At 48.9% G+C, this 20841-nt stretch overlaps 1 protein-coding gene across 1 annotated transcript in view; it reads right to left on the minus strand.

Annotated features, from left to right (window-relative positions):
* CDH5 (cadherin 5) overlaps positions 1-20841 on the minus strand; it is a 44924-nt gene that overhangs the window by 8663 nt on the left and 15420 nt on the right. Inside the window, exons 2-7 of the mRNA XM_004460914.5 lie at positions 16574-16787; positions 6339-6627; positions 5194-5307; positions 4124-4288; positions 3024-3211; positions 843-1093 (exon numbers count right to left, since the gene is read on the minus strand). Coding sequence (XP_004460971.2) covers positions 843-1093; positions 3024-3211; positions 4124-4288; positions 5194-5307; positions 6339-6627; positions 16574-16768 — 1202 coding nt within the window. The 5' untranslated portion in view covers positions 16769-16787. The remainder of the gene's footprint in view (positions 1-842; positions 1094-3023; positions 3212-4123; positions 4289-5193; positions 5308-6338; positions 6628-16573; positions 16788-20841) is intronic.

The raw sequence follows: 20841 nt of genomic DNA on the forward strand, positions 1-20841 counted from the left end.
GAATAGAGACTTCAGAAATAGATTCCGCTGTAGACAGGAATTTTGTATATGACAAAGATTGGAAAATGATGGCATTTAATAAATGATGTTGGCACAATTGGCTATCCTTCTTGAATAAAATAAGGTTGGAATGAATTCATACTTACTATTAGATATCATGTAGCTCTAAAGGGTATGAGTTAGAACTATATCTTTTGTCCCAAAGGGTAGGGGAGAGAAGTCTAGTGAAGAGAGAAGAGCAAGTAGCAGTGAAATCCAAACCATTTCAAGAACAATAAAACACTCAAACCAACAAGACAGCCGACCAAACAACCACAAAATCCATTATAAGTGTATCTCTGTGTGGTTGTGAAGAAAGGTGTGAGAAGGCCATGCTGAGTCATTGAGTTATCTGGGAGTGGGGGTTACCGATGTTTCCTTTATAGAGCTTTGTTTCACTGTGTGAAATGAACATTTCTTGCTTTTGTGGTTTGGGGAAAACAAATTTAATAACACATGTCTAATGAAGGAGTGTAGGGTATGACATCTGGTTGGTTGCTCTTTTGACTGTCAGATGTCATTACATGGAACCCATGGGAACTGTGGCCCAAGGAACAGGTCTTTCAAGGTAGAGCAGACAATGGGCAGCTTTGGATGGCAGGGACCATGCTGGGGTGGGGGAGCCCGGCTCGCTGAGTGGGTGAGTGGAAGAGCTCAGGCTGAGTCCTGCCTGTGCTCCTTCCCATGGGAATGCCTGGAGAAGCCAGTTTCCCTCTCTGAGCCCCAGACTCAGCCCAGAACATGAATGCCAGATTGTCATATCATCATCATCATCATCATCAACACGCCAGCCACGCCCTTACCCAATGCTGCGCTGGGCTGCGTCAGGGTCCTTGGCAAGCACCGAGCCGATCAGGGGCTTCTTTAGGTTCTCCCGCAGCTGGAAGTGGTAGAAGGGCTTCTGGAAGTTGGGAGGCTCATCCACGTCTGTGATGTTGATGATGACACGGGCGGTGTTTTTCGGTGGGGCACTATTCAGGTAGCGGAGGTTGATGGTGGGGTCCGTGGCCTCGATGGTGAAGCTGTATTGTTGGATGTGTTCATAGTCCAGGGGCTACAGAAGGAAAAACGTATGGTGAGCTAAGCACATGGCTCATGACCTTCACAGCAGTCCTGCAAGGACATACTAGGAGGACCCCTTTTTACAGACGCGGAGCCTGTGGAATGCGTGGGTTAAGTGCTATTTCAAAGGTCATTAGGGTCAGATGGCCCTTCTTTGGAGCTGGTGTTTCTGCATGATGAAACTCGACTCAGATGGGATCTCTTTTCACAAGACTTTCATGCTACTTTATTGGAATTGTAGTTAGTGTTGGGGTTTAAGATATATTTAGGGGATTTGAATCTCTGGACTGACAATATGATAGCCAGGCCCTGAGCCTCAACAGACATCAGCTCCTACACTCTGATTTATTGGACTCACCCCACTCAGCTAAGATGGAGTTGAAGAAGGACAACCACCACACCATGGAGCCTAGAGTGCCTACAGCTGAAAGCAGGAGGATTGCATTCAGTATCCATGTAGAATCTGAGCCTCCTCTTGACATGGAGGTACAACGGACACAACCAATCCAAGGTCCACATAGAAAAGGTGGCATTGGAGTGGGAAAAGTGGCCATGGTGGCTGATGGGTATGGGGAATGGCAGGAAGAGATGAGATGTGGAGGCATCTTTGGGACTTGGAGTTGCCCTGGATGGTGCTTCAGGGGCAATCACTGGACATTGTAAATCCTCCCAGGGCCCACTGGATGGAACGTGGGAGAGTATGGGCTATGATGTGGACCATTGACCATGAGGTGCAGAGATTCCCAGAGATGTACTTACCAAATGCAATGGATGTGTCATGATGATGGGAGTGAGTGTTGCTGGGGGCGGAGTGGTGGGGTGGGGATGGTGGGGTTGAATGGGACCTCATATTTTTTTAATGTAATATTTTTACAAAATGAATAAAATTAAAAAAAAATGTAAAAAAAAAATCAAAGGTCATTAGGCTGGCCCTGGACTGTCTTGCTCTGCCCCCCCCCCCACCCCCCATTTCATCTCAGCACCTCATGGCCACACCTCAGCCCCTGCTCCATGCCTGGCCCTGTCCACCTCTCCAGGACATGTGGTAGGCCAGCCACAGTCCTGTAAAGGCATCTTGGGCTAGTGGGTCTCTCACAGCTCCCTAGGGACATGCCTTTTCTTTATGCCTTTGCTCCCGGTCCTGCTCCTTAGCAGAATCACTCAAGGAGCCAGCGCTGGGGCAGAGCAGGACTCAGGGAAGGTCTGCTGGAGGAGTGGCAGGGTCCAGGCAGAGGGGCTTGGAGTGTCAACTTGAGGTGGGTCATCTGTGACCTGGGACCCCCCAGCCCCTGGTATGGTCCTTCCTGAGTCATTTATCTACCCCTGAAGGACCTGTACGAATTCTCTGTTGGCGACACACACTGTCCGTGGCCACCTATAGCCACCCGGCACGCATTGCTTCCTTCCTGGCTGATGGGTTTCTAACTGTGAGGACCTATTAACTTTTTCCGAGCTCTCTCTGTGCCTGGGCAGGTCAGAAAGTGCCGGGGGGTCAGCGCCCTCCTGGAGCAGCCCTCAGGCTTTGCTGCAGGAACTGGTGCATCGACAGAGGAGCCTCCCCCTCTGCTGCTGCAGCTCCGAGCTGTGGCCCACACAGTCTCTGGGAGGCCCCCATGGGACCGGGCCTCAGCTGCCCATGGTGATAACTTGCTCATTAATGACCTTCCTTCTTTTCTCAGATCACTGCTGCACCTTCCTGGCATCACCTCCCACATAAACTTTTTACACCCCAATCCTTGCCTTGAGGATTGCAACCTAAGACCTTGACTCTTCTTTCCTGGCTCCAGGGTCACAGTCCCCATGAGCACCTGGCCAGCCCGGAGCTGTACCTGTGGTGGCCCCAGAACAGCCACCGCCTGGGCCCTGGGGATGCTGGGACCCCCAAACTCCACCTCTGACCTCTTTGCCGCAGGCCTACCAACCTTCATGAGTTTGATGATGCCCTCGTTGCGTGTGGCGTCCGTCTCGATGGTGAAGGTGTCCCTGTACTCGCCCTGCACAATGCTGTACTTGGTCTTCCTGTTCTGGGGCTCGTCTGGGTCCTCAACAAACAGAGAGCCCACGGGGCTGCCCACACGGATGTCTTCAGGCACAGTAAATACGTACTTGGCTGAGGCAAATAGAGTACCCAAGGGGCATTGGGTTAACAAGATAGAGAAGCTGATTGTCCCTTCATGCTATGCTAAAACATTTTGATACAAGTAGTGGGCATGGCAAATAGTAATAATAAGAATAATAACAGAGGCTCTTGGATTCTGGGTCTCAAGGCAAAGAGGTTCTGCTTTATCTGTCCTTCCATCCATCCATCCTTCCCTCCATGCATCCAACAAGTAGGTATTAAACATCTACTGTATGTCAAGCACTTTACTAGGGGCTAGGGAACCTATTAATCCACAAGAGAGACAAGTCCTGCCTTCAGGGATCTTATGCCATGCCCAACTAGGCCGCTGCAGGAAAACTGGCCTGTCCTTGGGGTCGCTGAGCCTCTGAATTACACCTTCACCACAGGAAGGTGCAAGAGAATTGAACCATCCCAAGTTTCTGCCCAGCCTCACCCAAGACATGCGAAGAAGTTTTGTTGGACAATTGGTTTTTTGGAGAAGGGAAGGATCAGTTGGGGAGTAGCTGGAATAAGGTCAGGCTCTGGACATGGAGCTTTGTTGTAGCCCAGTTCACTGGCTCCTGGGGATTTTCTAGCTGGGACTGGGGTCTCAGGGCCTGGACTTTCCTTAGTCCATGGGCTCTGGGTGAGATGGCTCCTACCAGGTAGTGGGGCTCTGGAACCAGTGGTGATAGGTACCCAGCAGGGAGCATGACTTCCCTCTGACCACTGAGGGGCTATGGCAGGGGCAGCTGAACAGCTGGGAGTGTGGTGGGGGGTGGGAAGCAGGGTCCTCCCTGTACCAGAAGGAAGAGGGTGGGGGTAGATGGAGGAGAAGGATTCAGGGCTTCTTCCTGAGCCCCCAAGTCACTGAGTCAGGAGCACTTCACCCCCACCCAAGGCCCCAGGGGAGGGGCTCACTCTGGGCGAAGATGGGGAAGTTGTCGTTGACGTCCTGCAGAGTGATCAGCACGGTGGCTGTGCCTGAGTCCCCCCGGAGGCCCTGGGCATCTCGTGCCTCCACCACGATCTCGTACTTGGCCTGCTTCTCTCGGTCCAAGTTGTTAATTGTTGTGAAAATGAGTCCTGAAAAAGTGTCCCAGTATAAGCCATGTTACCTGGGGAGCTTTTTAAAAAACGCCCAGACCTACCCAGACAGAATCTGATGCAAAAGCACCCAGGGCTGAGAACCATTGGTCTACAACCCACTACCTCCATGTCCTGCACTGCTAGGCCAAAGCTGGTCAAACAGTTGTGCTCAGACTGGTGCTAGACATCTGAACCATGGCAATGAGCAAGGTCACAAGGTCACAATTAGCCTCAGCGTGAAAGAGAGCTGTGATGGATTAGTGATGTCTGTCTTGGTGCACCACGGGACAGTGGTGGTGTCCATGCTACACATTTGTCATCTGTCTGAAAGAACGTGCTCGAGGCCTGACCAATGGGACTTCTGACTTGCTCCCAAGACTCAGTCTTTACAGTTTTTTGTTGTCACGTTGATTTAACAATTAATATGGGCCAAGCTCTCTCCATATAATATCTAATTCAAACTTCACAGCTACCATGTAAGATAAATATAAATACTCCTCTTTCTAGATATGGGATCTAAAGCCACAGAAGTTGATTGACTTGCTCATGGTCTGTAGAGGTGGTGAGTAGGAGAGCTGGGTTTGGAAACCAGGTCTGTCTGAACCTATACCTATACCTGCTAATCAACATTTCACTTCTGCATCTGTGTCACAAGGTTCTGATTTTTTTCCCTGGACTTGAGTCATGTCTTGGGTATTTGTCTGCTTCCTTCCCCACCCTTCAGCCACTTTGTCTTCATGCATGACACTGACCTTCTCCGTGGGACAGCCTGGCTCAGCGGTTGGTAATCCCTTTGGAAGCAGGTGACATGGGTCAGACTGGACTTCCCTCAGCACCTGCACCAGGAATGCGCCCTCCCCTTCCCAAACATGACCCTGCCCAAGAGGGTTAGTCACACAGACCGGAACTATCAATGGTGAAGTCTTTTCCCTTCAGGATATGGTACATGACCGAGGCGTGGTCTGCCACCGTGGGGTCATCTGCATCCACTGCTGTCACACGGATGACAGAGGTCCCTGTGGAGAGAGAATCCTGGGGTACTGCCTTGTGGCTCACCCCATTCCAGGGTAAGGTTGTTCCCTATCCCCTTTGTTACCAGGTGCAGGGGGAGAAAAGGCTGCTTTGTTGTTTGAGGAGCCTGCATGGGTGACAAAGTAGTGGCAGGGGCAGGGCCCAGACTGGCCAGCCTTGAAAGAGGGCAGAGAGAACAGATGGCTTGCATTTATGGTGGAAGCGAGGGAGGGGGTCGATGGTTGGGTCACTGGGTGAAACCTGGGGTGTAATGGGCGGGCTCTTCTTTGTTCTGGAAGGGTGAGCGCAAGGGACTGGCAAGGTGATTCCGTGAGTGGCATGGGTATCACATCTCTCAGCCCCTTGAACTTCAGGGCCCCCAACCTTGACAGGAAGGTCTGGTCCAAAGGTCCTTTCCAGGGACCTGGATAGAGGGTTGTAGAGGGGAGCCCTTTTCTGGCACCTTCTAGAAGCTGGGGGGAGGACTGAGGGAAGAGTAGTAACCTCCTGAGGCCTAGGATTCAGGGTGGTGACATGTCAAGGGGTGAGGGCTCTTGGATGCCTACCCCAGCCCCCCACCCAAAATGGCCCCTAGAGATGATGCTTCTTGCCTTGGTGGCAGGGCTTGGGCATTCAATTGCAAAGGCAACACTTTTGGCATGTCAGTCCTGAGAGGCAAAGGTGGTGGGTGGGGTTTGCCCCAAAGAGCAATGAAACTTGGATGGGCAGGGAGACAGGGGCTGGGGACAAACTCAGACTGGGGACTAGGGTCAGGGTTCCATCTGTGCTTAGAATCAGGGTTCAGTCTGACAAGATGAGGACTCATGGCCCAGTCCATGATCAGGTCAGGGCTCAGTCTTGAGGGACCAGAGAGTTTCTTTCAAGTCATATGAAGTGGTAACATGAACATTAAAACCACTACCCAGGCCTGAATGCCCTGAATGCTGACCCCAGGCAGTGAAGTGGCTGGTGCAAGAGGGCCCTCGAGTCTGAGGATGAGGTTGGGAGGAAGAAGAGGGATAGACTGGGCACGTACCTGAGGTCGACATTTCAGGCACGGAGGCGTTGATGAAACGGTGTGTGAACTTGGGCCAGTTGTCGTTCACGTCGTGCACTTTGATGGTGAAGTTGGAAGGAGACTCCAGGTTGTCGTTGGTGTTCTTGTCCACGATGAGGGCAATGAGATGGTACTCAGAGATCTTCTCCCGGTCCAGCCTCTCGAAGGCATACACATCCCCTGTGTCTGCGTTAACTTGGAAGACCTTGTTGGCAGACTCTCCTTTCAGCAGGTACTTGGCATTCTTGCTGTTCACACTCGACTTGATCTAGAAAGGAGAGGTGCTTTTTGCTGAGAATGGGACGTGGTAGCTGTGCGCGTGTGCGAATGTGGGCATGTAGGCATGTCTGTGTACATGTGTGGAGGTGGATGTGTGAACACATTGCCCTCATGTTTGTATCCACGTGTGTGCCTTGGTGGGCACATCTGTGTGTACACACGCATCTATGTACACAGGTTATACACGTGTTTTACACATGTGTGTGTGTATGCATGTGTGAGCGCTGGCTAGGGGAACCTAAAGATGACCCTGCAGTTTTTAATAAGAGCCTCTGACTGATGAGCAGTTCTCCAGCAGGCCACTTTAATGTGAATTGCCTGGTACGGTGCCCCAGTTTGACGAATACCAGTGCCCAGAGTGGAGTAGGTGCACAGAAAACTTTTTTTTTTTTTAAGTGAAAGAATATACTGGTTGCCATTGGAAAGCAAGGGCTTTAGAGCAGAAATCACCTAACTTCTCTGAATTGTAGTTACCTAATCTGTAAAATGGAGAGAATATTACTTCAGATATTGAGTTTCTAAAGAGCAGAATAGCATTTTTGCAAATGAGTTTTAGGAACACTGGTTTCTTTCAATATTCCATACAATAGGAACTCCGTCAGTGGCGTGCTGGGGCAGTACTGGCTTGGTTTATAGGAGCCACCTTACATGCTCTAGAATTTGTGCGAGTTGATTTAACCAGCCATTGTTAAAATTAAATGATACAAACTTACAATTGAATAAATCATATTAAAAACAAAGGTAACATATGCAAAATTCATTGCTTCCTAGTTATTTTACTCTATTTTGTTGCTGTCTATGCTCTTGAGGTTAATTTGCCTATTGTATCTGTATGATGGAAATGCAAATTATGATGTGTTAATGCACATCTTTTTCCAACTCTGCCTTCAGTGACATCATGTTGGTAGCTTGAAAGCAGACACAGTGGGAGTATTTACACCATGGAAATTGGCAAATGTTACAGATCGGGACTTTTCCCTTGGAAAGCCAGTGTTAAACCTTTATCAACACCCCACTGGACCTGGTCAATTTAGCTTTGGAATGGCACATCATATGTTCTCTTCTTGAAGACTGCAATGTACAGTCTTGCAGCAAAGAGCTCCGATGAATTTGTGTAACTGCAGATTTCCTATACTTACATGACCACAGAACCCCTTTCCTTTGTAACATGCACTATTATTGTCCCAAGGAACAAGATTTTGGAAAATAATGTATTTAGAGCAGCTTGCACAGAACAGACTCTCACTAAATGCTAGGTATTATTAGTGAGAGGTCCACAACTTAAAGGACATTAGAAGGTTAGACTTGCTGAACTTTATGTTTATCAATTCTAGAGGATGTTAAGAATGTAAGAATGTCATATATTATGCAAGAGAAATGGTACTGTCATAGAAGACTAGAGTTTCTGAAAAATATAATTTAATTCAACAAAACTAAATCGGATGCCTAGAGCAATTGGATGCTACAGATGCTACAGAGAGAGTGCAAATCCTGTTCTTGCTCTCATGGTCTAGGTTTGAAGCCTCCGGGGCTGACCCAGGGCATCAGTGGATGGTGGGTGAGAAGCCAAGTGGAAGAGCGTAGAGAAGATTCTAGAAGGTGAGGAAGTGGCGTCAGGGAATGAAGACCCTCTTCTGGGCTGCCCGGCAGGGCAGGGAGGGAGAGAGGTGGGGCGGCAGCTGGATGTGCAAAAGCCTCTTGGAGCAGGGCTGCTGTGTGCAGGTGGCGCGAGAGGAGTTCGGCGGGCTCGGTGACCAGGCTGTCGTGATGACCGCCTGGACAGGAGCGAGTGGGGAGAAGCCCCAGCTCTGTATCCTGGGACCTGGGGGGATGGTAGGAACCCAGGGAGGAGGGGTAGGCTGGGGCACCCAGGGTTAGGATAAGATGGCGGTTCTCAGACTCGGTTCTGGGTGGGTACTTTGGACCTATGTGGGCAGAGGTGGCGAAGGGGAGCAAATCGGCTTTGGCCTGTTTTACTGGAGTTCTGCTTGAGATTCCATTTGAATGTATGTTTCTGGTGGCATCTTAATGCCACAGGCGGGCTGACCCATATCTGTGGATTTACATGGCTGTTCAGGGCCACTCCCATTGTCCACCCAGATCTGTAAACAAAGGGTCTGGGCTCTGGCTTTGATAGACGGCGACTTCCTTCCCTCCCCGTGATGTCCTTGGGAGGCGGGAGGGGATCCTTGGAGCCCTGTTCTTGCCTCTCCCAGGCGCTTTTGTTTCTCCTCAGGATGGGACGGCATGAAGCTCCTCTCCCCCAGCCCCACGCCAGAGGTCAAGTGAATGCTATTGGTGGACGCTGGCCGGCCCGGTGCATTTTCTGCCCCTCCAGACCCTCGCACGAGCCTCTGGGAGGTGGCCTTGCCAGGCTACGATGAGGTGGGTGTCCCCCTCTTTTGCTGACTCTCACTGACTAACCCTGCAGATTTTCCCTGGGAAGAGGGTGATTCATGGCACGGTCATCTGACTGGGAAGGATGGACGGGGGTGGATGACCTCTTCCTCTGTGACTGACTTCACGTGAGCCCTGGATTCTCCTAGGATGCTTTCCTGTTCCCCTGTGTGACTCTGGGCAAGTGCCCTCCCTCTCTGGGCCTGGGTTTTTGACTGGCCTTGCTGAAATGAAGGACTCAAATTTCCCAGCCATTCTTGGGACTGGAGTTGCCCATGAGAACAGCCAGCTGGCCGAGAGCAGGGTAGTGAGTGGAGGCTCCCCAGCCCACCATCTTCCCTCCCCTGCTGGGATATTTCTGGGGCTCAGGCAAGAGCTCAGGCGAGACTGGACCCTCTGCTCAAAGGTCCTGTCCAGACCATTTCCCTATGACCAGAGGGCTCCCTGTCACCATCTGGTCGGGGATCAGCAAACTGTTCCTGTAAACGTCAATGTATTAGTCAGCCAGAGGGGTGCTGAAGCAAAATACCCGGAATTGGTTGGTTTGTATAAAGGGTATTTATTGGGGTAGGAATTTACAGATACCAGGCCATAAAGCATAAGTTACTTCCCTCACCAGAGTCTATTTGGAGCAAGATGACTGCTGACATCTGTGAGTGTTCAGGCTTCCTGGGCTCCTACGTTCTTGGGGCTTGCTTTTCTCTGGGTTCAATGTTCCTCTCTTCCTGGGGCTGGCTTCTCTTTCCTCTATGAGCTTACTTCCCAGGGCTTCAACTTAAGTCTTTAGCATCAGACTCCCAACATCAGAAAACCTCGCAACAAAAGCTCCAACTCTGTCCTTTGCCATGCCTTTTATCTGTGAGTCCCCACCCACCAAGGGGTGGAGACGCAGCACCCTAATCATCACTCAGTTATGCCCAGGTACGGATCAGATTACAAGCATACTCCAATATTTCTTTTTGGAATTCATCAATTATATCAAACTGCTACAGTCAGGTATAAATATTTTATTAGCTTTACGGGCCATATATTCTCTGTCGCCACTCCTGAACTCATTCTAGCATGACAGCAGGCCTAAGTAGTTCTTGAATAAATGGGCATGGGTGTGTACCAATTAAACTTCATTTATACAAACCAGCAGTGGGCCACCTTGGGTCTGTAGGTCATAGTGTGCTGACCTCTGCTGTAGATCACAAGCTCTGTGGGGGGACCACATCTGTTTTTTTGTCCTTGTCATTCCACTTCCCCTCACGAGCGCGTCAATTCATTCTTTCTTTTTTTAGATTTAGTTTCTATTTCTCTCCCCTTCCCTGCCCTCCACCCCTCAGTTGTCTGCTCTCTGTGTCCATTGGCTGTGTGTTCTTCTGTGTCCGCTTGTGAGAGCGGTGCCTGGAATTTGTGTCTTGTTTTGTTGCGTCTTCTTGCTACGTCAGCTCTCCGTGTGTGCGGTGCTAGTCCTGGGCAGCCTGCATTTTTTTTCGCTCTGAGCGGCTCTCCTTACGGGGCACATTCCTTGCAGGTGGGGCTCCCCTACATGCAGGACACCCCTGCGTGCACGGCACTCCTTGTGTGTATCAGCACTACGCATGGGCCAGCTTACCACATGGGCCAGGAGGCCCTGGGTTTGAACCCTGGACCTCCCATGTAGTAGGTGGATGCCCTAACCATTGGGCCAAATCTGTTTCCCTGATTCATTCTTTCTTGTAGCCCATGTTTAGATTTCAAGAAGCCAGTGTGGATTTTTAAAAAATTTATTGAAATATATCACTCATACATAAACATACATAAACAGTAAGTGTGTAATAGTTGTGAACTTACAAACCAAACATACATAACATGAAACAAACATATAAAACATTGCACCCTACCACCAATAACTTGCATTGTTTTTAAACTTTTTAAAATAATGATTAAAGAGCATTGTCAAAATATTACTACTAAACAAAGTAGTTTTCCCTTAACCAATCCGATTGTTATTATCTTTTTATCATTTATATGTGAACATACATAAACAATTAAGTGTATAGTAAAAGTTGTGAACTTACAAAGCAAACATGCTTAATATCATACAGGGGTCCCATACATCAATCCTCCACCAACACCTTGCATTGTCATGAGACATTTGTTACAAACTATGAAAGAACACTGTCAAAATCTTACTACTAATCATAGTCCTTATCTTACATTTGGTGTGTTTTTCCCCCAACTCACCTTATTATTATTTTTTAAATATGTTTTTTATGACAGTTGTAAACTTATAAAACAATCATGCACATGTGCAGAATTCCCAAAAAACATCCCTCCATCAACACACCACAATGTGGTGTGTCATTTGCTATAGATAAAGTAATATCATCTTGCTATGTCCATAGTGCACATTTGGCTCACATTTTCGATACTGCCTCAGTATCCACACAGTACATCTTTTGCATAGATGCAAGAATATTATATTATTACTACTAACCACAGTCCATAGGTCACTCCAGTTTTATTTTTCCCATGCTTCTCCACATTCCCATCACCCTGCAGTAGTGATATACATTTGTTCTAGCTAACAAAGGACACTCTTGCATCTGTACCATCAACCACAATTCTCACCCACCTCTTGGTTAACTGTGCTATCCAGTTCCTAGATTATTCTCAAGCATTCTATCAATTGGCATTTGCATAACTAGACTACCCTTTTTAGTCACATCCCCATTTATAAACTAGCTGTTACTCACTGTGTGTGACCATCCACTCTAAACATTTCCACAATTTTACAAGAAAGCTAATTAAAACTTCTACATACATTAAACATCAGTAGTCCACTCAGTCCTTCTCCTATCTCCTTTAAGAATCCACCACCTACCACCAAGTCTTGAAGATATTTTCCAATAATTTCTTCTAGAAGTTTTATGGTTCTTGCTTTTATTTTTAGCTTTTTGATCCATTTTGAGTTAATTTTTGGAAAAGGTGTGAGATAGGGGTCCTCATTCCTTCTTTCGGCTATGGATGTCCAATTTTTTTCAGTACCATTTGTTGAATGGATTGTTCTGCCCAAGCTGTGTGAGTTTGATAGGTTAGTAAAAAAATCACTTGACCACACCTGTGAGGGTCTGTTTCTGAACCATAAATTTGGTTCCATTAGTCTATTGTGTCTGTCTTTAGGCCAGTACCATGTTGTTTTTACCACTATAGGTAGGTATTATGATTTGAAGTCAGGAGACGAGGGTTCACTTTTTCTTTTTTATGATATTTCAGGCTATTCAGAACACCTTACCCTTCCAAATAAATTTAATGATCATGTTTTCAATTTTTTTCTTTAACGCTGGTGGAATTTTTGTCAGTATTGCATTAAATCTGTATATCAATTTGAGTAGAATTGACATCTTAATGATATTTAGTCTTCCAATCCATGAGCATGGAATGTTCTTCCAGTTATTTAGGGCTTTTTGATTTGTTTAACATTGAGTTGCAATTTTCTGAATACAAGTGCTTTATATCATTGGTTAAGTTTATTCCTGACTATTTGAGTTTTATCTATCATATTTTATTTTCACCACTCTTTTGACACTTTTAATTACTTTTATTGATATGATCTTCATTTCTAGACTCTCTTCCAGGCCTCTCTCTCCTGTCTTTTATTTTCAGGCTCTAGCACACCCTTTAGTATTTCCTGAAATTCTGGTCTCTTGCTTAGAAATTCTCTCAGTTTCTGTTTATCTGTGAATATTCTGTTCTCACCCTCATTTTTGAAAGACAGTCTTGCTGGATATAAGATTCTTGGCTGGAAGTTTTTCTCTTGCAGTTTCTTAAATATATCAGACTACAGTCTTCTTGCCTCCATGGTTTCTGGTGAGAAATCAGCACTTAATCTTATTGCATATCCCTTATATGTTATGCATTGCTTTTCTCTTGCTGCTCTTAGAATTCTCTTTGTCTTTGGCCTTTGACATTCTGATGAGTATGTGTCTTGGAGTTGGTCTATTTGGATTTTCTCAGACGGGAGTACGTTGTGCTTCTTGGGCAGGGATATCTATGTCCTTCAATAGGGTTGGGAAATTTTCTATCATTATTTGTTCAAATATTCCTTCTGCCCCTTTTCCCTTCTCTTCTTCTGGGACACCCATGACACGTATGTATGTTTGCATGTCTTTTGCTGTCATCTAGGTCCCTGAGACCTTGTTCAACTTTTTTCATTCTTTTCTTCATCTGTTCTCTTGTATATTCACTTTCAGAGGCCATTTCTTCAAGCCCACCAATCCTTTCATCTGCCTCCTCAAATCTGCTCTTATATGATTCCAATGTTATTTTAATTTCATTGATTGCACCTTTCATTCCCATAAGATCTGCTATTTTTCTATGTATGCTTTCAAATTCTTCTTTGTGCTCATTCAATGTCTTCTTAAAATCCTTAATCTCTTCAACCATCTCATTGAATTTATTAAGGAGATTTTTTTGAACATCTATAATTAGTTGTTTCAATTCCTTTATGTCATCTGGAGGCTTATCTTGTTCCTTTAACTGGGCCATCGCTTCCTGTTCCTTGGTGTGGATTGTAAGTTTTTGTTGGTGTCTTCACATCTGGCTTACTAGAGTATTTATTCTGGGTGCAGTTTTTCTCTTTAGTTTAGGGCTTCCTATCATTTCTCCCTTGCTGATTGTGCAGTAGGAGTCAAGTAGTTGGTGCTGTAAGCTGTGGAGGCTCAAGCTGCCCTCATTGCACCAGGGACCAATGAAGCTTCTTCCAACTTTCTCCTTTGCCAGGGGTAGGGAAAGAGTCACAGCTGTGTGGAATAATCCACGTGCAGGCCTAGACTGTAGTTGCCCAGAGAGACTGGTGAAGCTTCACATCCCTTTCTCCCCTGCCTGGGGCAGGGATGGGGCTGCAGGTGTGGGCAGCAATCTATGCAGTGTGGGTCCAAGGTGACCGCAGTTGCCCTGGTAGACTTCTGATTTGCAGTCTATGCCAGCCAAAGGTACCTGCAGTTGTCCGTATAGGCTGGTGCAGGGCTCCTCAGCCTCCTCCCCGCCAGAAGTCAGGCTGAAGCCTAGGCTAGGGCTGCAGGCTGATCTGCATGAACGAAACTGGTTCCTGCCGACTCTGAGACTTTCAGTCAGCCTGGCTTCCCCTCAGGCTGTGCGCAGAGTCAGAAAGGCAGCTACTGACCTCTTTCTGACTTGGGCTGGTTCACAACCCCCTGTTCCCAGGGTTATCTCCTAGCCAGCCAAGTCTACCAATCAGTAGCCGAAATCGGCAGCCAACTGTCTCCTTCTTCTCTGTTTTTGGGAAATGGAGCTTCCAATTCCCCTCACAGAGCATCTCCTGGGGCGGCTTGTGCTGGCTGAGTAGGATAGTCCCCTGCCTCCGCTGTTTGGCTGGTAATTTCCCGGAGAGGCTGGTGCAGGGCCCTGCAATTCCTCCCTGCTGGAGGTGGCACTGGGGCCTAGGCTAGAGCTGCAATATGATCTCATGGGAAGACGCCGGTCCCCACCAGCACTGGGATTTTCAGTCCGCGCCGCTTCCCCTCGTGCCAGGTGCGGAGTTAAGATGGCGGCTCCCAGCCTCTTTCTGACTTGGACAGGCTCAAGCCTTAGCTGTTTATAGGATTATACTGTAGCCCACTGAGTTTCCTTATCAATAGCTGAAATTGGTGCCCAACTGTCTCTTCCTCCCCTGTTTTGGGGAAGTGGAGCTTTCGATTCCAGTGATGGAACAGCTCCCGAGGTGGCTTGTGCCTCTAGTGGAGGATGGGCACCAGCCTCCGCGGCGTGGAGTGCTCTACTCATGAGTCTTCTCTGCAGATGGGCAGTCTCCTCCTTCCACTCCTTTAAAGACGTTGCAGGATGCTCTTCTGGTCTCCTGGAGCCCCCAAACAGGTGCTTCAGCTAGCTCCAGAGAGCTCTGGGTGTTTGCTAACTGAGCTAACTCTAGGAGCTTCTTACTCCGCCACCATTTTTCTGGTTCTCCACAGTGTGGAGAGATTTTAATTCATTTGAAAGAAACTTTCCTTTTCATTGAAAACTCTCAAAACACCTATTCCTTCTATCTGTTATTGTACATGAAATTCCACCACAAGGGCCATTCCTTGGAATTAGAATGGTGGTTTTGACATCAATAACAAGAGTCACTCAGGTTAGCTCCAAGCTCTAGGAAGGTGGGCTTGGGATGGTGTATTAGTCAGCCAAAGGGGTGCTGATACAAAATACCAGAATCTGTTGGCTTTCATAAAGGTATTTATTTGGGGTGGGAGCTTACAGATACCAGGCCATAAAGCATAAATTACTTCCCTCACCAAAGTCTATTTTCATGTGTTGGAGCAAGATGGCTGCTATGTCTGTGAGGGTTCAGGCTTCCTGGGTTCCTTCCTTCCAGGGTCTTGCTTCTCTCTAGTTTCAGGATTTCTCTATTCCTAGGGCTTGCTTGGGCTCAGGGTTTCTCTCTTCGTGGGGCTTGCTTCTCTTTCCTCTGTGAGCTTACTTCCTGGGGCTCCAGCTTAAGGCTTCAGCATCAAACACTCCAACATCAAAACTCCAACGTCAAAAACCCTCTACTCTGTTCATTGCAATGCCTTTTATCAGTGAGTTCCCCACCCATCAAGGGATGGGGACTCAACACCTTACTGATGTGGCCCAATCAAATCCCTAACCATAACTGAATCATGCCCAGGTACAGAACAGTTTACAAACATAATCCATATCTATTTTTGGAATTCATAACTATATCAAACTGATACAGATGGATGAGTTTTAAAAGGGGATGAAAAAGAATTCGGGCCTTAGGCACTGCCCTAAGGCTTGGGTCAGCCACCTCATTATGGGCCTCTTGGACTCTGGGGAATTGTGAAGAGATGGTCTCAGAGAAAGAGGTTTTTGTGGCAGTTCAGAATTCTAGATCAAGGGTTGGAAAGCTATGGCTGGATGATTTTCTTTAGTCACTAGCACAGTTTTACAGAAGACTGCTAAACCTGTACTGTGTAGGGCCTTCCCCAACTGCTCAGGGTGGGAAGAGCTAATGGCAGCCTTGGCTAGCTCTGCCCCAAGTCCTGAATGCCCCGACCAGGCTGGAGCCTGGCATGAATGTCCTTCCAGTGATGATTAGTCAACCAACCAAGGACTGGGAGAAAGTCAACCAGAGTGTTCACCATCACCTCCACTACACAACCATCACTGCTACCATCACCACTGCCGCTGTCACCTCCGTGGTCACCTTTGCCACCATCACCATCACCTTCCTCTTCTCTGTTACCACCATCACTGCCACCACCATCACCATCACCACCACCAGTACCCCCATCGCCACTGACACAGTCACCTCCATGATCACTTTCACCACCACCTTTCCCTTCAGTATCACCTCGCCCCCATCACCACCTCTACCAGGATCACATCTATCACTTCCTCCTTGCCATTATTACCAGCCCCTCACCACTATCATCTCCACTCCTACAACCACCGTAGTACCCGTCACTATCCTTATAGCTGCCGCCACCACCACCTTCACTCTTATTATGGGCCAGCGGCTGATGGTCTCTCCTGCCCGGGGGCCTGCTTACCTTGCCCACGTAATGGGGGAGTGAGGTGTTCTTCTCTTCATCAATGTGCATCTGGTTCCAAATCCAGTCTCTCTTCTGGCGCTGGTGGGCAGGCAGCCCGCTGGGGGTGTCTAACTGGGCAGCGTTAGCCACCGTTACTGCTGTGACTGCTGCCATCAGACCCACGCAGGCACCCAGCATCTTGAGCATCTGCATCTTCTCAGGAAGGACAGATCTGGGGAAAGAGCGGACACACATTCAGAGGATGGTAGTCACACTGTCCCAGAATGTGGTCAGCTCCAAGGAGAAGGGAATTGCCTTCGTCTGTTCACTCCTTCGTCCTTGACTCTGCTGATACCAGCAGAACCAGTCCCTGTTCTCGCCCCTAAGGGGTCTCCAGCCTGGAGTGGACGGGGGGGGGGGGGGCAGATGTGGTGGGAGGGGAGACAGAAATAGAAACAATTCCTACTCAGTTGTCTCATGTGCTGGGATGGAAGCAAGTGCAGGTGAGATGGAGCTCAAAGGAGGGGCCTAGCTATCGAGGGGCTGAAGCGAAGGTTTCCTCGGTGAAGGGATGCTGCTGAGGCTTCTGGTGGCTCCCAAAGTTGAGTCAACTGAGGCACAAAGCAGTTCAGCTCACATGGGGGTAAGTGTGGGTCCGAGAACAGAGTGCAGGCATTTGACTCCAATAGCTAATGCTTACTGAGTGTTCCTTATCTGCCAGACACTTTGCTAAGCACTTATCTCGTTAAATCCTCTATTAGGCCTTGGGCAGGGACAACTGTACCCCTCATGATAAATATGAGCTGAGGAACAGAGGTTTTAGGACATTCCTGAGATCACCCAGTCTGTATGGAGCATTGGAACTGAGTCTCTCTGGCCCCAAAGCTCATGGTCTCTTTTACTGCCCTCCCTCGCCCCTGCAGCTGACATGGGGTGGAATTTAAAGGCGTCGTACTGGTTCCCTCTGAACAAAAATGCCCTCCCCCCGCCCCCAGCAGTCTGAAAGCCCCTGTGGCAGATTGTATTTGATGCTGGCTCCAAAAAGCTCTTAGAAAAAGCCAAATGTCTTAACCCAGAGGGTCGGGCAGCACCCAGAACTCACCAGAGGAGCGGTGGAGGCTGCCGTGTTGAGAAGCCAGCTCTTAGGAGAGGCTTGAAAACCGGTGGGGCTCAGGGCAAAATAAAAACGCGGGCCTTTTACTGACAAATCATTAAGATTTTCAAGACAGAGGCAGCGGAGCGCTGATGTCAAGTGCGCGGGACTCTTCCAAGGGCAGGGCCTTGTGTGACTGCATAGGTCACAGGCTTTTGGGGCCAGCCCCGTGGACTGGGGATCACACTGGGCCAGGGTCTGGAGTCACCCAGAGACCAGGGCCAGCTTCAACCTGCGTTTCAAGAGCAGGGATTTTCCCCACTTCCCCACAGAGGGTGGAGACTGTGGTCTTAACATCACTGTGTCCTCTCGGCCATGACTCCGTCAGGCTATCCATCGGGGCCCCTGTGTCACTGACCTGTGGCTCCTGGGATGGTGCAGGGGAAGAAGGCGGGTGGGTGGCTTGAGTCTGGGCAAGGGTCCCTGGGGTTGGATGGGGAGGCCCCCCCCAAGGAGGCTGAGGGGGAAGTCTCTAACCTCTAGTAACATTTCCTCTGAGCCACTGGCGCCAGCCTGGCCTCAGAGAGGGCCGTGGGCGCCTGTGCTGGGCTAGCCTGGCCCCCAGGCCCGCTGACCTTAGTCTCCAGGGCCCCCACCCTCTGGTCTTCCTCCTGCCCAGGAGGAACTGGGTTCCCAGGGGAGGGGCGAGGCAGAGGCACAAGCACAAGTCCCCAGAATGTCGGGGGCTCTTCTGGGCCTCAGTTTCCTTGGCCATAAACGAAGGGGTGGAGCTGGAAGGCACCTGGTGCGCTTTGAGGTGGGATGTGGAGAGGGTCAGAGTTCCAGGCAGGAGGGGAACCCAGGCTTGAAGAAGGGAGTGGGGGGCGGGGGGCCTCGGCCAGGAAGCTGGCTGTGCTTTGGGGAAGGTGGCAGACGTAACCTTTGCCCCACCCTTGCTGGGTCCAGGCCCTGTGTGTCATTTCCTTCTCTGCCCAGAAAGGCAACGCAAGTCTGGGCTCTCTCTTCCTCTCTCGAGTGAGAAGTGACTCCAAGAAAGAAAATGAAGAGCGAACAGAAGTGAAACCGAGGGACAGAGAGGGAGAGTTCTTAGGCCTCTGGGGCAGCCAGGGAGGGATCCCACTCAGCTGATGGTTATTGAGCGCCTACTGTATGCCAGGTTCCGGGCTAGGCACTGGAGTACAACAGTGAAGGAGACAGGCAGGACCTGCCTCGAGGAGTGCACCCTGTCGTGGGGACAACAGGAAAAGGAGTAAATGGGGAAACCCTCAGCTGGTGGTCAGAGGTGCTCCGGAAGCAAACGGGGGCTGTGGCAGGGACGGGTGGGGTGCAGCTGGCTGAGCCACGAGGCCAGGGCAGGCCCCCCTGAGACATGACAATCTAACATCTGAGCGACATGAAGGGCCGGCCCTCGGAAGCCCGGGGAAAGGAAGGACATTCCAGGGGCATGGAACAGCAGCTGCAAAGGCCACAAGGTGGGAAAATGGCTAGCGTGTTCGAAGAACCAAAGAATGAGCAAGAGAGAGCGAGGTGCAAGAAGAGGCGGCCGCGTCGGTGTGGTGGGCAGCAAGATGGCCCCTAAGATGCTCACATCCTCATCTCCAGAACCCGTGAAGAGGTTCCTTTACCCAGAAAAAGAGACTTAGCAGATAGGAATAAGCTAAGGCTCTTGAGATGGGGAGATTATAGCGACTGATCTGGATGGATCCAGTATAATCATAGGGATCCTCATAAGAGGGAGCCAGGAGGGTCAGAGTCAGAAAAAATGACATGCGAGTGATGCGGGGCCACAAGCCGGGGAATGTGGGTGGCCACTCAAAGCTGGAAATGGCAAGGATGGCTCTTCCCCTGGAGCCTTCAGAAGGAAGCAGCACTGCCGAGATCTTGCCTTTAGCTCACGGACACTCCATCGGACCTCTGACCTCCAGAACTGTCAGAGAATAAATGTGTGCTTTTTGGAGCCACCTATTTTGTGCTAATTTGTTACAGCAGCCACAGGAAACTAACACAGGTTGTGCAGAGCCTTGTGAGACAATTGGGAGAGGATTTTTTCTAAGCATGAGGGAAAGTGACATGAACTAAATTAAAGTTTGGAGTGGGGTCTTGGGTGGGCATGGGGAGAGCAGCTTCCCTCCTCCCCATGTCCCACACACGCTCACACAGCGCGGAGAGGCTGCCATGGTCGCAGGCTCTTTGGTCTATAGGATCTCAGAGCCATGGCTTTCTTGCTGTGTGACTCCGGGTGAGACTTTACCGCAGTGAGCCTAGATTTCCTTGTCTGTACAATGGGCACACTGGTACCCATCACTCAGAGTTGTTTTCAGGCCTGAATTAAAAAACATTTACAACGTGGTCAAATAAATAGTAGCTAAAGTTAAAACCAAACTCATGTGCATCCGTGCCAGCACTGTGGTTCTACCCCATTGAGCCATCTCTTAATTCACAATTCTTGCTCCTTAACACCCATTCATGTGTTTGGAGGATTTGCAGTTCTTCTTCTTCTTCTTTTTTTTTTTTTTTTTTTTAACAATTTATTGAAGTATGTCATTCATCCACGAATATACATAAACAATAAGTGCATTGTAAAAGTTGAATTTACAAAACAAATATGCATAACGTCATACAGGGCTGTGCATACGTGCATCATGCATGGTTGTGAAACATTTGGAACAAATTAAGAGAAAGCATTGTTAAAATATTACTCTTGGGAAATGGAGGTGGCTCAAGCAGTTGGGCTCCCATCTACCATATAGGGGGGTCCAGGGTTTGATGCCCAGGGCCTCCTGGTGAAGGCAAGCTGACCCGAGTGGCAAGCTGGCTCACGTGGAGTGCTGGCCCACATGAGAGTGCCGCCCCATGCAGGAGTGCCGGCCGACGCAGAGAACTGGTGCAGCAAAATGATGCAACAAGAGACACAGAGGAGAGGCAATAAGAGATGTAGAAGAACAGGGAGCTGAGGTGGCATAAAAGAATGATCACCTCTCTCCCACTCTGGAAGGTCCCAGGATTGATTCCTAGAGCCGCCTAATGAGAATACAAGCAGACACAGAAGAACACACAGTGAATGGACACAGAGAGCAGACAACTAGGGGCAGGGAGAATGACAGATGGACTAAATAAATAAAATATTTAAAAAATATATATTACTATTACCTATAGTCCATGTCTTACATTT

This window comes from Dasypus novemcinctus, chromosome 18, assembly GCF_030445035.2.
Source record: "Dasypus novemcinctus isolate mDasNov1 chromosome 18, mDasNov1.1.hap2, whole genome shotgun sequence".
Lineage (NCBI taxonomy): Eukaryota > Metazoa > Chordata > Mammalia > Cingulata > Dasypodidae > Dasypus > Dasypus novemcinctus.